The sequence below is a fragment of the Numenius arquata genome, chromosome 10 (genome assembly GCF_964106895.1).
Source record: "Numenius arquata chromosome 10, bNumArq3.hap1.1, whole genome shotgun sequence".
NCBI lineage: Eukaryota > Metazoa > Chordata > Aves > Charadriiformes > Scolopacidae > Numenius > Numenius arquata.
In genome coordinates, this window is record NC_133585.1 from 42,649,577 (window position 1) to 42,664,046 (window position 14,470).

Sequence of the window (14,470 nt, forward strand, 5' to 3'; positions counted from 1 at the left end):
GACCGGGGCCAGCCCGGGCCCCGCAGCCGCCGCAGCCGCGCCGGGCTTCTCCCATGCCAATCGCCACCCGCTCGCCGGCGGCTGGCGTGCGGCGGGGAGCGGCCGGCCTCCGCCTGCGGTCGCCGCCATGATGCCGGCCCTGGCCGCCCAGCGGCGGGGCTGCCGCGGCCTCTACCGCCTGTACCTGCGGTGCCAGGCGGCGCCGCTCCCCCGCGCCTGCCACGGTGAGTCCCTCAGGCCCGGCCCCGCCGGGAACCCCCCCTCCCCGGTCGAGCCTGTAACGAAGCTGCGTTGCTGGCGTGGGGAGAAGCGGAATTACCTTCCCGGGGGTGTTTTCAAAGGGCCTTCGGGGTCCTGCGGCCCTGTCAGCCCCGGTCTCACGTAAAAACGATACGTCATGCCCGTGTCGGGGTTGAAATTTGTAATTCTGTAAATTGAAGCGTAACCTTATGGGGATTTGTGTTGGTCTGGGCGGTGAGCCCTGGCTTTTCCTTTAGGCCACTGATCCTGTGACATTCAAATTCTAACCAGTTTTGCCCCTCAACATGTAATCACTTATTTGAATTGCAGCAAATACCGTTTTCTTTAGTGGTTTCTTGTGTGTGTGGATTAGTAGGAAAAATATCTTCATCAACACGGTGATGAAGTGTCCCTTTTTCACCTGCACCAGTATCACCAAAGCTAAGGAAACAGCGCTGCTCATCTTGTGCCATGTATTTGCTGTAGTCTCTTTGAGTTGTAATCAGTGTGTTGGCTGTTAGGTTGATTTTTCTGGGCTCTTGTCGCATTAGCAACAGCTAATAGTCGATAAGAGCTTATCAGACTTTTTTGTGGGTGAAATTATTCTTCTGTGAGGTTCAGATCAGTGCATGCAGGCGTGCAGATGCCTCTGTACTGTAGAGGACTTAAAATGAAAGGAAAGCTGTTGAGGTTTTTATGGAATAATCAGTTTTATAAAATATAATTTTGTTGGGAGGTGCATTATTCATATATGATTAGTCATACTTTGCATGACTTACCAGCACTGCTCAATTATTATTATTTTTTTTAAATTTATTTATTCTTTTAATCAGTGCTTTCCAAAGCAGACAGTTTGCCTGTTGCTTTTCTGGTTGGAGGAGTTACAGACACTCTACAGAAGTGTTTGTGCTGCCTGAAAGGAACTGGTTGCTCATACAGGTTGGACTGTACTGCATGCAACTCTGCTTCTGGCTAGTCTATTGAAATTGATGATTGGCCACCCAGGGTGATTTCTCAATAGCCTTTTTGCATATTTACCTTGTAGTTTGTCTGTTGTAAGTGTTGTAGAATTTAGCATTCTTCTGTATAAAATGTTTTATACAATGTTGCGCGCTTTTCAATGTAATTTATGTAGCAAGTTGCTCTTAACAAGTAATGCGCCCAGTTCATTTTTTTTCTCAATTGGTAAGCTGTGATTTGTACAGAGAGCGTACATGGAGTGAAATGAAAAGGCAACACTGGCTGATAGTTTTGTGGTGGCCTGTATTTGTTCTTTTATAAATACTTGTTTTTCAAAGATTTTGAGGCAGTATGACTAGAATGGGACTTAATGTATCAGTAAACCAGTCTTACCAAATAAAGGTTTTTTTTCCTTTTTTTACCCTCTTAAGATCATCTAGAGGTCTTTGGAAAAAGTGCATACTGATTTTATGGGGGGAAAAACTCTAACATTAGAATGAAATTTAGAAGTGGATGTTTAAAGGGAGGCAGTGAAAGTGTGCTGCGTACTCCCATTTTGTAATTCCTAAACATGTGTAAAATAAGCACAGATCAGTACTTAAAAGCTAACTTTCCATAACTTCTGCTGGTATAGCTGGACTGCTTTCCCTTCTTTTTCCTTCCAAAATCATTGCCTGAAGTTTCTTTTTCTTCCTTCTCCTGTTAGGATGGCAAGCTTCAATGAAAAGTGGGAGTCTGTCTTACATTCTACCATGCAATCGTCTGCCTGTGCAGTTGATGAGTCAAGTGAGAGTGTATACCTCCAATGGTCAGAAAAAAGATCCTGGATCAGAAGACACAAATGGATCAGCCCCTCAAGAAACACTGAACAAAGCTGGAACAGGTAGTACTAAGCTAAAATAAAGAGTACTTATGCAAGTGTAAAAACTTTACATATTTAACAATTGATAATTGTGTGATATTACAGCTGCAGAATTCTTAGTTTTTGTAGCTTATGGGCATCTATGTATAAATTTCAAATGTATAAACAAGAAGGAATGCTGGAAATTATTTCTTTGTCTTTCTAGTATTTAAGGGATTTAAGTTTAATCAAACTTAAAGTGGTGATGATAAAATGCGGATGTCAGAAGGGATTAGGTAACTTAAGGAGGATAAGAAATGGAATGTATTACTTGTCTTTTACCACTTTGCTTATTTGAATTCTTTTTTGTAGTATTTCAGGTTTGTTGTGTGAAATGAACTAGTGATAAAGATTGAATGAGTGAATACTGAGCACTCTGACTTCTCCAGGTCGGGCTGTAGATGACTGGTAAAGAGCAGCATTCTAATCTGGTACCTGTCAGAACTGCAGCATTCATATTAAACCCTTGATACAATGGACATAACCTGACCCTCCTTGCTGTTCAACTTGATTGTCTTGTGCTAATTTGGTGCTTGTCAAATTTGGAACTGTCTTGTCCTTCCTCCGTTGTAGCATCTTCCATTTTTTTCTGCTTGTTAAGGGTACGACTACACAGATAATATGTTCAGAAGACTACTGTGCTTGAGAGAGAACAAATGCTTTTTAAAATGAAAGCTCTCTTTCTGTGCGTCTGAAACTAGTTGGTCTACTAAAGTAAATGTTCTTTTCTTTATTGTCAGGCTAGCAGGTATTCATCCTTTTTTCAGTAATTTGTAAATTCCTGAGGCTGGCAGCGGTCTTTAGGAGCTAGTTACTATAGGCAGCTAAGACTATTACTTTTTTGATGTTTGGAAGTACAGAAGTGGATCTTAAATGTTGTTTTAAGTGTAACAATTAGATATTGTCTCTTAAGTTTGTGATTGGATTTTAGAAGAGGGTAATACTTAAGACTGTTTGTATTTCTTGGAAACTCTTGAGCTGAAGATGGTTGCCAGAGGGTGAGATTCTTGCAGAGAAATGTCTCCCTGAATGCAGTGAAAGACTGTAGAGCTGGTTGTAGTTATTGGTATTTTCTGAGTTCTTAATGTGCAGTTACTGGTGTTGAAAATCAGACGTGTGAAGATAGTCTAGCGCTATTGCTTTTGTGATTGCCTTAAGTCTATATAATTGTTGATTGTCATGAAAAGGGATGTTCCCACCTTCTCCCACGCTTATCTGATTAATCCCTCTTTTGTGCTGGCATTAATGATGTTTAGGCTGGTTTTGTGAAAAAATTAATTGCTTTCCTGTTTCGCAGAGCTAGGATTCAGATTGATCAGTAAGCTGATCTGCTCTCTGTCTCTAAAATGGCTGGAGGAGAGACGCTGCCTGTTGTGGCAGCGTGGCCTTGAGTCGCAGTAAGCCTTGAGTGGAGCTGTGCCACATGGGCACTGTCAGAAGCATAACCTTTTGTTGAGACTGGGGGGCTGACATATGCCAGGGTGTATGAAACTGCAGCCTAAAGATACTGTGCATAGATGAACAATAGTTTTAAAGTTTATTTTTGGAATGCATATCGCTATATGCACGCTTCATATAGGGGATGTTTTCTGGAGCCTAGTGGATAGAACTTTCTTATGTGTTATGGATATATTACTACTGTTTATTTAAAAGGCATATTTTGATGGAAATCTGAAAAGGAAATATACTACTTGTAAAGATTCCCATACCTTTCCAGTAACTTCAATATTTAACAAATAATGGATCTCTTTTTGACCTCCATTTCTTTATTAGCAAACTTGGGAACTGCTTTTCCTGTTAGTGTGATATTGAAAATATTAATGTATTCGTCTGGAAAGTTCTATCTCATAGCAACCTCTGCTTGTCTGAAAAACAGTAGTTGTGAATTGAAGTATTCCTTTTTTTTCCCCCCTCTCACTGATGCACTGTGATTTTGTCCATTCCCTAGGTCGAGGTAGTAAGCTTTGTAGTCTCTGTGCATAGATACAAATCTTGATATTATTGTGCCTTTTTTTTTTTTTTCTCCTCTGAAATCTTATGACCAAATCTTTTGTTAAATAGTTTTGGTGATACTTCTTTTAATGACATAAGTGGTTGTATGCAGAGCTTCTGAAAAGAAGCTATTACTCAGTTTTTGCTAAGCAACCTTAGCTGAAGTTTTTTATCATGTGTATTGATAGATTGGCTGGCTGCCGTTTTAAACCAGGTAAGTAAGGAAAGGAAAGTAACAGCAAAGGTTTTTTTGCTTTTGTTTTCAAGTCAAACAATAACTCATAGGGATGACTGGTTTAGGAATGTTAATTATTTATGGTCCAGCCTTATTTGTTGTGTGATAAGGTCAGTTTCATAAACTTAGCGTACAAGAAAGTATGCTTGGATTGTTACTAGCCTTAGTCCTCAGTTGCTGTTAGGACAATAACTAATTGTCTGATGAAAAGATAGTAACGTAGTCCAAGGTTCAAGAATATCTGACCTTTGAGTAATCTGAGTAACATGTTAAGCTAGGAGTAGCTCACTAATTAACACAAACTTCCTTGAAAAATCATGTTTTTTAAAAATCTGTTACTTCCAATGAGGTTGGTTTTAGTTCTGTTAATGGCTGAATATGTGGCAAACCTCCGATGTTAGAGTGTTAGGACACAAAAGAGTGGGTATGTTGGTTCCATGTCTTAGAATCATAAGATTTTTGGTTTTTATTTTGAAATCCCGCTAAAATACTTTGTTTTCACTCTAGCTCCAGCTTGTGCCACAAGAGTGTGGATTTTAGTTTAAATATTCTGTATCTTAGAGCTAGTTTTTTGTAAGTGAAAAGCTTCAGTCCCTTAAAATTGAATTACAGCTTGAAAGCTCTGTGAGCCTCGGGTGATCAGCAGCCATAAACTATATAGAACTCATTATGTTTACTAATCCAAACTTTTGCATAAAACTGACCCCAAACTATAAGTACACTGTTAAAATATTTTTTTAAAAAATCAGGATACTTTCTGAATTATGTTGTGAGTTGGTAGTCTTCTGCAAGCTGCTAGTTTATTGATCAATGCTATATTAAATGTCTTATTTTGTCATTTATTTTTTTACTGTTTCTGGTTTTTATTTTGAGAGTTTTAAATCATGGCAATCTAGCAAAAATGTTTTTTATCTGTCAAGATGGAAAGCAATATTAAGAGATATTCTTGTTTTGTTACATCAACCAAACTCTTTACTAAAAGGAAAAGTAGATACTTCCATGTTTACAGTGAGCTTTTCTTTTATTTTTCAGGACAAGATACGAGCAATGCAGGACAAAAACAGTCTTTCATTAAAGAGCCAATCCAAGTAAAAGGTAAAGAAATACTTACTGTGTTGTAACTTTACTGCTGTCTGCTACTAGTCAAAAAGATATGTGTAAGGAAGCTCTGGCTCCTCTTTAATTGTGTAACAAGTTGTATGAATGACATTTTAAAACATGCTTGTATGTCAGCTTTGTTTGGTACCCAGTTGTTTGGAAATGACTTCTGAAAAATCAAATACAGAGGTATTCCTTCGATTACTCACTCTTCTGTGTCTGTTTTTGTTTCATTTAAGCTGATGAGTTTGTCAGGAAAAGGCTAATTTGTTTTCTTGTGTGTTACTACAGTCTGTCCTCCTTGCATGTTTTAGGCATGTCCATTCACAATCTCAGGCTTAATGTGGCTAAGCTGAATACTTCATCTTCCCCTGTTTCTTGTTCCAGGTCTTCCTCTGTTCCTTCTTATCGCTGAGTTAATCTAATCAGTGTTGCTTCTAAATATATTTTGACCACATGAACTGCCTAATCTGAGTCCTGTAATGTTCCCATTTGTGCCTGTATTGTGCATGTATTGTGCACGTGTTTTTGTCTTTAGTTATTACGTTTTTTAAAAAAATAAGTAGATAAGAGCAAAACTGTCTTTCCTGTTTTTAGTTTATCATTATTTGATTTCACTCCATCTTCAGTCTGATAGTTTCTGTTATGTTATTATGAATTTATGCTTTTAAAAACTCCTGTGCTTTTGATCACTCCTAGCCTTCTGTGTATGGAAAAAACTTCCCATTTGTCCTTTTTCTGAATAGGTGTGGTATTCTTTTCCTTGGGCATGAAAAAATGATGTTATAAGAGTACATCTTCTAGACATACAAGCAATATAAATAAAGACTGTATATTTTTAATTGTTATAAATGCCCAATATTACATGTGCTAATTTTGAAAGTAGTAATTGAGAAAAACTATGTATACAGTCTGTCTCAGCTCTGTCTCTTTACAGTCTGCAAAGGTCAAAATCTTACCTGAAGAAGGTGGAATTGGTTAGGTGTTGGAAAGAAAGAAATGGAGCTTTATGTTGCCATTTCAGTTGATAGAGCAAGGATTTGCCATATTGGAATGCTATCTTGGTAGCCAAGCACCATCACAGTTGGAGTGGTGGTTGACTGGCAGTTAAGTGTATGGGATGTCTGAGAGCCCTGGACTACAACTTAGCAAGTTGCATTTTTGGAGGTAAATCATTCTACTCTTATTTCCACAATGAAGAACATTCCTGTGAAGAATGATCCAATGAGGAGCAGCTGAGGGAACTGGGGTTGTTCCCAGTCTGGAGAAAAGTCTCCAAAGTCTCCAGTCTGGAGAAAAGGAAGCTGAGGGGAGACCTTCTTGCTCTCTTACAACTACCTGAAAGGAGGTTGTAGAGAGGTGGGGGTCAGTCTCTTCTCCCAAGTCACAGGCGATAGGACATGAGGAAACGGCCCCATGTTGCACCAGGGGAGGTTTAGATTAGATATTAGGAAAAATTTCTTCACGGAAACGGTTATCAAACATTGGAACAGGCTGCCCAGGGAAGTGGTGGAATCACCATGCCTGGAGGTGTTTAAAAGACAGGTGGACGTGGTGCTGAGGCACGTGGTTTAGTGGTGATTTTGGCAGTGTTGGGTTGATGGTTGAACTTGGTGATCTTAAAGGGCCTTTCCAACCCAGGCAATTCTACGATTCCTCTGTCTTCACTCTTAAGTTTTCTATCTCACTGACAAGCATTGTTTTTCAGATCTTCATTCAGAGGTATGATGATATGACACTAGGTTGAATTACCTTTTGAAGCTTCTGCTGAGTGACTTAACTTGCTTATATCTATTTCTGTTTTTAAGTGAAAGCAGTCCTTAAAAAAAGAGAGTATGGACCAAAATACACACAGAATAACTTCATCACTGGAGTCAGAGCAATAAATGAGTTTTGTCTTAAATCCAGGTAGGATGGGTTTTAGTTGAAATATAAATTGTGAATATTTGTTTGTTTGTATGTGTTTTAAAAGTAATTGTGATTGTAGAGTGACTCTGCACAGCAGCTTTTTCTAAGTGCTTTTGTGATACACATAATCGTAAGTGGCTGAAGTTAGTTCTTGTTTACTTAGTGTTACAGAGGATTAGGAACTTGCACTTTGTTTGCATGTTTCCATAGCGGCTTTTTAAAGTAATTTATTTGTACTTATATGGCCATAAATCTGGTTGGGGGAGTCCACCTCTAGAACAGCTAGTCATAGGAGGGGAATGACAAATAAGTCTTGTTTCAGCATTTTGGGGTCGTAATGGTTTGATGTGAACATCTCTAAAAGATCACTGGAAACTTCATGTTACGTGAAGTCTGTAATTAGGAATAAATATAATCTGATTCATTGTAACCTAACTATTGTTACTTGATTCATATTTACTGCTTTTTACTATGTGCCATACCTGCCCATGGGTCTTACTGACTATCGGTATAGTTGAGGTGTTGTTCAGGTTTCATGCATGTTATGTGTGTGACCCCAAGCTTAGCATCTTTGTTTGTAACTTTTTATGTTGTCACTGTTCCTCTCCAGTTTTTAGACATAGTGTGTGTCACCAGCCTTGGTTTTTGGTAAAAATCCAGTGACAAACTGTGCTTAGTCCTCTACCACTTTTTTATTATAACTGGCTTGTTGTGCAGAGAAATAACTCAAATAACTCACTAAAGTTTTGCTGGATTGACCAAAAAGGGGAAAGAAAAAAAAAAAAAAAAAAAGGACTAGATAATTGGTTGGCCTAAAAATGCAATGTTCTGTTGTATTTAGGAAAAAAGATAATCCCTGATGCTTCTCAATGTAGATGCCCTAAAGTGTAGTTCAGCACAAGAGATTTATCTGTTCCCCCAAATAGTTTTGTTGTCTCCAACCTTCTGCAGCTTGTGCTGGGTGTGTAGGTTTTGAGGTTAAATTTCTTAACTTTTCATGTCATGCGACTTCTGTTTTCCATTTAGAGATGTTAAGGCATGAACCCTCTTGTTTAGCACTTTTGCACATTGTCAGTTGCATGCAGATCATTTATCAGATGTTTTATTATTCAATGTTTTATTACTTTGTCTTCCATCTATAGTATTTCATAGTGTGAGGACGTGATTTACACTTTTGAGGGTGGAAAACAGCAATTTTCAATAGCATCCTGGAGATAACTTGCTTCATGTTGCATATCTTTTCTGTTTGGCTCAAATTAACAACTTCAGGTTTTTTGTAGTGCAAATTAAAAATATCAAAATTGTGGAAGATCGCCCAGACATAACAGAAAAACTAGAATAATACGAGCTCTTTCTTGCACTGAACTGTTTGTCCACTTTCCTTAGTGATTTAGACCAGCTGAGGAAAATTAAACGACGAAGCCCTCATGATGATACTGAGACTTTTACTGTGTACCTGAGATCGGATGTCGAGGCAAAGTAAGAACATTTTTATGAAAGAAAATGTTTGGATCATTTAAAATGGATTATATGAGGGAGAGAGAGAAAAAACTTTTAAAAGTCAGGTTTACAGTATGAAAGGGCAGTAATGTTTTCCATTTTCTAGCTAAACACATTTTATATCCTCATTATTGTAATAATTACATGGTGTATATAAAATTGGAGGGTATGTTTCACGTGTCCAAAGATTAAGTGCTTGTCCTCAGCTCCTTCTTGCCCAGCTTTTTATTCTTTAAAGCTGTGTGGCTTCTTATCAGAAAGAGTGATGTGTTGTTTTGCTTTTAGGAAAGGCATTTGTGATGTAGTCAAACTGAAAAGAAACTGCATAAATAGAACAATTGCTAAGTTACCTTTACTTTGTGCAGGTCACTTGAAGTTTGGGGTAGTCCAGAGGCTCTTGCTAGAGAAAGAAAACGACGTAAAGAGGCAGAGATCAAGTACAGAGAAAGTGAGTATAGAGTTTTCAAATAAATTCAGATGTAAACAGCGAAGTATGATTGTTAGAAATCCACTAGATGGTGTGTTATTTCATTGAGAACATCCAAATTTGGAATGAGCAATTACTGATAAGTTTTTTTTATAGCATAGTGTTAGAGTAACACATTTACTGTCTATGCAGATATAGTTCTGTTACTGTCTTACAATTTATCATCTATGTGATACAGCAAGAATATGCGTTCAATTGAGATCTGTAATCATACTTTTTTTTGGAAGGTTTTCAATTTTTAGATTATAATTAACATTTTCAATGGGTTTGGATTTTTTTTAATTGAGAATTTTGAAAAGACTTAGAAACAATCCAAATAATGATACCATACTGTTACTCATTTATTTTTCCTCTGAAATGAATTTATTTTACCTTTGTGGTTCAGAAGTGGGGGAAACACCCCCAAATCATCATTTTGCTTAAAATAATTGTTGTTATCCTTGCTGGTATTATCAATAACAGACACATTCAGATCAGTAGTTTGTAATGGATTTTGATCTGTCTAGTCGGTTAAAATCACAGTAGAGGCAATATTGTTTCTAGGTACTTACTCCAATTATGCACCATAAAATTAGAGGTCTCTTCATTTAGTTTGAAGCAGTTGTGCCACTGGAACACCCTCCCAGTGAAAAGGCTGGAGCTGCAGACACTTGTATCTGTTTGTACTGAGAGTGCAGTCAGTAGCTTCAAAATTTTTAGGAACCAGCAGAAAAATTCGTGGACATAATCCATAAAACTGTAGTATACCAATATTTATTTTGAAGGTACTGAACATCATTAGTGCATGGAAAAATACTGATACTAAGAGACTTGCTTTGAAACATCCTTCCCCCTCTCCTTTGCAGTTAAAGGGTGGGAGAGGGGCAGTAGAACGCCTGGATTTGGTGCAGCGTATTTTGAGTTTTTCCCTCTGTATCCTCCTTTGTTGGTAGAAATAGCAGCAAAGTATAGGATCCTAACAGATTGTATTTGGCGTTTTGCATGAGTATATAACAATATGTGTTTAACAATACCGGGAGAGGAGTTTTTCACAAAGAAAGATAGACTATGTAGCCCTTACTAGAAGTTGGCTGCTGCATAAAAAGAACAGACTTCAATTCCTGAAACTACTGGTTACTAGTAAGTAACAATTTTGTATTGCAGATCTATTTAGAAACCAAAGGCTGTTGAGGGAATACAAGGAGTTCTTTGGAAATACTAAGGTAAGAGATGTTTTAAAGTGTTTGGCTAGAGAAGTGCCCCAAGATGTACTGTGACACCTTTTGAAGGAAAAAGCTGTGAAACGGTTGCATAAGCGTAACTGAGTACTATTGGAAGATTTATTGCACTGTAATGTACCAGATCTATCTCTGATTGTAATGCAGTGGTAAATGTTATGATGCCAGTTTAAATGGGTTCTTGCTGTGGCACTGTAATCCACCAGTAAGGTGTGGGGGTTTTTTTGTCAGTTGCCTCCTTATTAACAAAATTGCAGGTGTATTTGTGATTTCATCTGCAGTCTATATGTACAATAAATATATTGTTAATTGAAGGAAATGAAATAGTTTCTTAAGGGGAAAAAAAAAAAAACAATCCAGGACCTGAACGCTTTGCTCTGTGCCTTACTGGCCCTTCCTCTTTGCTTAAACAGACCCATTCCCTAGATCCAGGTGCTCTGCTATGGTAGAATGATTTCTTAATCTTTCTGCTGCACAGCTGGCTCCAGTCCTTATGGTTGCAGTGGCCCCTGGTGGAGGCTTTGTTGATTGTTTATCCTTTTTATAGCCATCCATTTGTGTAAGACCCAACTGCAGTTTGGGTGAGCATTTAGTGGTAAATTAGTAGGCTTCAAGGACTGTAGCTTCACTTGTGCAACGCAGGGCAGTGCAAAGCTTTTATTTAATAATTTTTACAGTAAGTCCTTCATGAGGTCAAGATGTGATTATTTTATTTTAATAATCTCTTATTTCTTTATATAGCCACGCTCCAGTGCAGCAGCTATGTTTTTCAAGGGACCAGGGAAGGTGGTAATGGTAGCTATTTGCATGTAAGTTTAAAAAAATAAATGTTTTGTTTATGCAAGTAAAAAACAATTTATTTTTATTATCCTGTGTATTCAAGCTAAAGATACCTGTGTCTCTTTAAGTTAATAGATTTCTTTCTTTATTGTTGATGGGAGAGAGTTTAGGTAAATATATGCATCAGTATATAGAGATCAGGGATAGAATATGTCTCTGATCAAAGAAGTGCAAAGTTTTTGAAGCTGATCAGACTGAACAGTTTATTAAAGCAAAAAAACCTAAAATTTTGAAGGATGTGGAGAGGCAGGCATTTAAGGTTGTCCTTTTTTCTTGCTCCTTCTTGAGAGGAGGCTGTTCATATGTTTTAAACGATCTTCCATATAACCAACAGAAAAGAATTCACCTTTCTGCTGCTATTCAGCTCTTTTCCTCTTTAATCAAGAAGGGGATGTTATAGGAGGTTTTTGCCTGTCACGTGTCTTACAAGTTTGAATGAAACAAAACTAATGATCCTGATTTAAAGCAAATGAACACAGACTATCTGGCATGAAATACACAGAAGTCTGTTAAGTTCTCTCGGGAAACGATGGCTACAATTTACTTGCCATAAAACCTGTAAATTTTTAAAATAAATTTGATTTTATAAAAGGTATTTATTTGCTAAGACACTATGAATATAAGGGAACAAAATAGAAACATAAGAAAAATGCTTTTTTGGCACAGCAATCAACATTTTGAGGAGGAGATAACTCTTTGAGTTTTCCTACAAAACTATATGCTTTTTGCTTGGGGGGACACACACCCACAAAGCTCGTTTGACTGAAACCCTCCCTCTTTATTGAGTATTCTACTATTAACTATTCAGAGCTTTCCAAGCTAAAAACATAAATCTGCTAGCATGCATGTTGTTGGTGGTATATGGTCACTTCTACCCCCTTCACTCTCTCACAATGGTCTAGCGAAAACAGACCTTTCCTCCTGGTTTGTAAATAGGACATTGCTATAAACGTTGGGCACTCTGCACTTCATAAATACCTTTTGGATGATTAGGCACTTTTATAGAGGAATGCCAGCAGAAGTTTGTAGAGCCTGTTGTATTATTGCTCAGTCATCTTTTTGTTTTCTTAGAAGTTAAAGGATCTCTTGTGGCCCTTAAATACCTAATGACTTTTCAGAGATTTAAGTCAAGGCCACCATCAGTGCTTCTTCGTTTGTGGCCCCTGGTTTTTAATGGCTTCTGGTTTTGGGTCAAGAAAGGCCAATCTGTCTTGACTTCTCCAGTTGGAATGATTTGGTAGGCTTTTCACAAACTTGAGGCTTCCCCAGTGAGGATGCAGCGTGGTTCAATCAAAAGCAAAGTTCTCTATGGATGGCCATGAGAGCATATAGACCAGCTGTGCTGGTAGGCTCTGTGGTGTTTAATAGAATTCTGTGTGCGAGGAAAAACTTTAAGGCTCTGTTAGAGAAATACAGGAAGGCAGTGGTTTTTCTCAAAAAGGGAATGGTCTGTTATTAGCAAAACATTCTTCAGAGTCTGGCATTGTTGAAGTGATTTCATTCTCATGCTTTACCTCAAGCAATACAAAGTTTGCAGGGTATGTAATATTTTCTTAAAAATAGTAGTGATTGAGGATGTTGGTAGTGTTACTGCTTCTTTGGAAATAAATTTGATGAAATGTGTTTAGTTCTCAAATTTAGAGCCTAAATAGAAGATTTTTTTTTTTTTCCCCATAGATTCATAATGGATCTGAATATTTTCAGTTTCATTTTTTAAAATTTTGACACATTTTTTTTACTCTCCTTTCTCAAAACGCCAAAATATTTTATCTAAGTAAACAGGGATGGTTGTGTAAATCAGACCAGGTCCTTCTAAACTGTTATCTTATGCTGCAAGGTAGAGTATAAATAGCAGGCATTCACATAATGGTACAATTCGCCATACATATTTCTCAATTCCCTGTAATTCCTGTTCCCCATATACATCTTAGGGTTTTGAGGTGGTTATCTTTGAAACAAATTTGGAATGATAAATATGTAAAAGCAAAATATTAATGCCTTTTAATTTTTTCAAGTTTACAGTTCATTTATTTGAATGTTTTTAAGTTGTCATTTAAATTGTTAATTTGGGAATCTTGATGAGAATAACTGATTTTGATCTACTTTTGCATTTGTGTACTTTTTTTTTTTCCCCAAAGGAAGGCTGATTCTTTTCATGTATCAATAAATTTTAAAGTTACGAATTAAATTTTTAGAAAATTGACGTATCTTCTGATAGCATGAAGGTGTATATCTGTTTTAACAGCCTCCCTCCTGCCCCCACTTTGCTGGTGAATGTATGCCTTCTATGTGGGCTTTAGAATACGGTTGTAAACAGCTGTGTTTGATGAAACTGCTTTTTTTCAAGGTGCAGAAGGGAGGCTTATTAGAAAATGCTGCATAGTAGTAGGCTTAATAAGCAAGAGAATTGTACCTAATGAATCATGGTTTGTTGTTATTTCGTGGTATGATGTCCAAATCATTACAATAAATCTTTTTTAGACTTTACCTAGCTTTCCTACTCTTTCAAGTCCATGCAGATAGAAATGAGGTAGCTAAATGAATCAGTTCAGTTCAGTACAATAGAGAAAATACTTTCTGAATTGCTGGTCACCGATGTAAAAGATAACTGTTTCAAACTGATTCAGAGTCTTTTAACTGCCTTCTCAGACTGCTGATTTTTGGATTATTTTTCCTCTGCTGTTTAAAATCTTTGCAGTTTCTCTGCAAAGTTTCTCTGTTTAAAATCTCTGCAATTTCTTCAGCAGAATTTAGGCCTTCAGGGCTTATTATTTTCAAATGCAGTGGTGAATTTTTTTTTATATCAATACATAATTTACTTGCAGTGAAAACCCAACCTTTTTCAGGAAACACGAAATAGCCTTGATGGTTCTGGAGACTCACTATTTTTTTTGTAATTATTTCCCGTGTCGCACTCTTCATCTTTCTATCCTATGTCTCCCAACTTGCTAGACATCATTAACAGATAGATTTTGCTGGGCCTGACATTTGAAAGTCTTAGTGTGGCTTCTTCTCAGATCTCTAGGATGTCAAATTCCCCCACAAATTTGGAATTTGTAGGGGTGAAATAAAATACTAGCTGAGTGCCTGTT

At 37.4% G+C, this 14,470-nt stretch overlaps 1 protein-coding gene across 1 annotated transcript in view; it reads left to right on the plus strand.

Moving 5' to 3' along the window:
* SLC30A9 (solute carrier family 30 member 9) overlaps positions 1-14,470 on the plus strand; it is a 35,143-nt gene continuing 20,673 nt past the window's right edge. The window contains exons 1-8 of the mRNA XM_074154626.1: positions 1-224; positions 1,907-2,083; positions 5,361-5,423; positions 7,235-7,334; positions 8,721-8,813; positions 9,200-9,282; positions 10,465-10,523; positions 11,280-11,347. Coding sequence (XP_074010727.1) covers positions 128-224; positions 1,907-2,083; positions 5,361-5,423; positions 7,235-7,334; positions 8,721-8,813; positions 9,200-9,282; positions 10,465-10,523; positions 11,280-11,347 — 740 coding nt within the window. The 5' untranslated portion in view covers positions 1-127. The remainder of the gene's footprint in view (positions 225-1,906; positions 2,084-5,360; positions 5,424-7,234; positions 7,335-8,720; positions 8,814-9,199; positions 9,283-10,464; positions 10,524-11,279; positions 11,348-14,470) is intronic.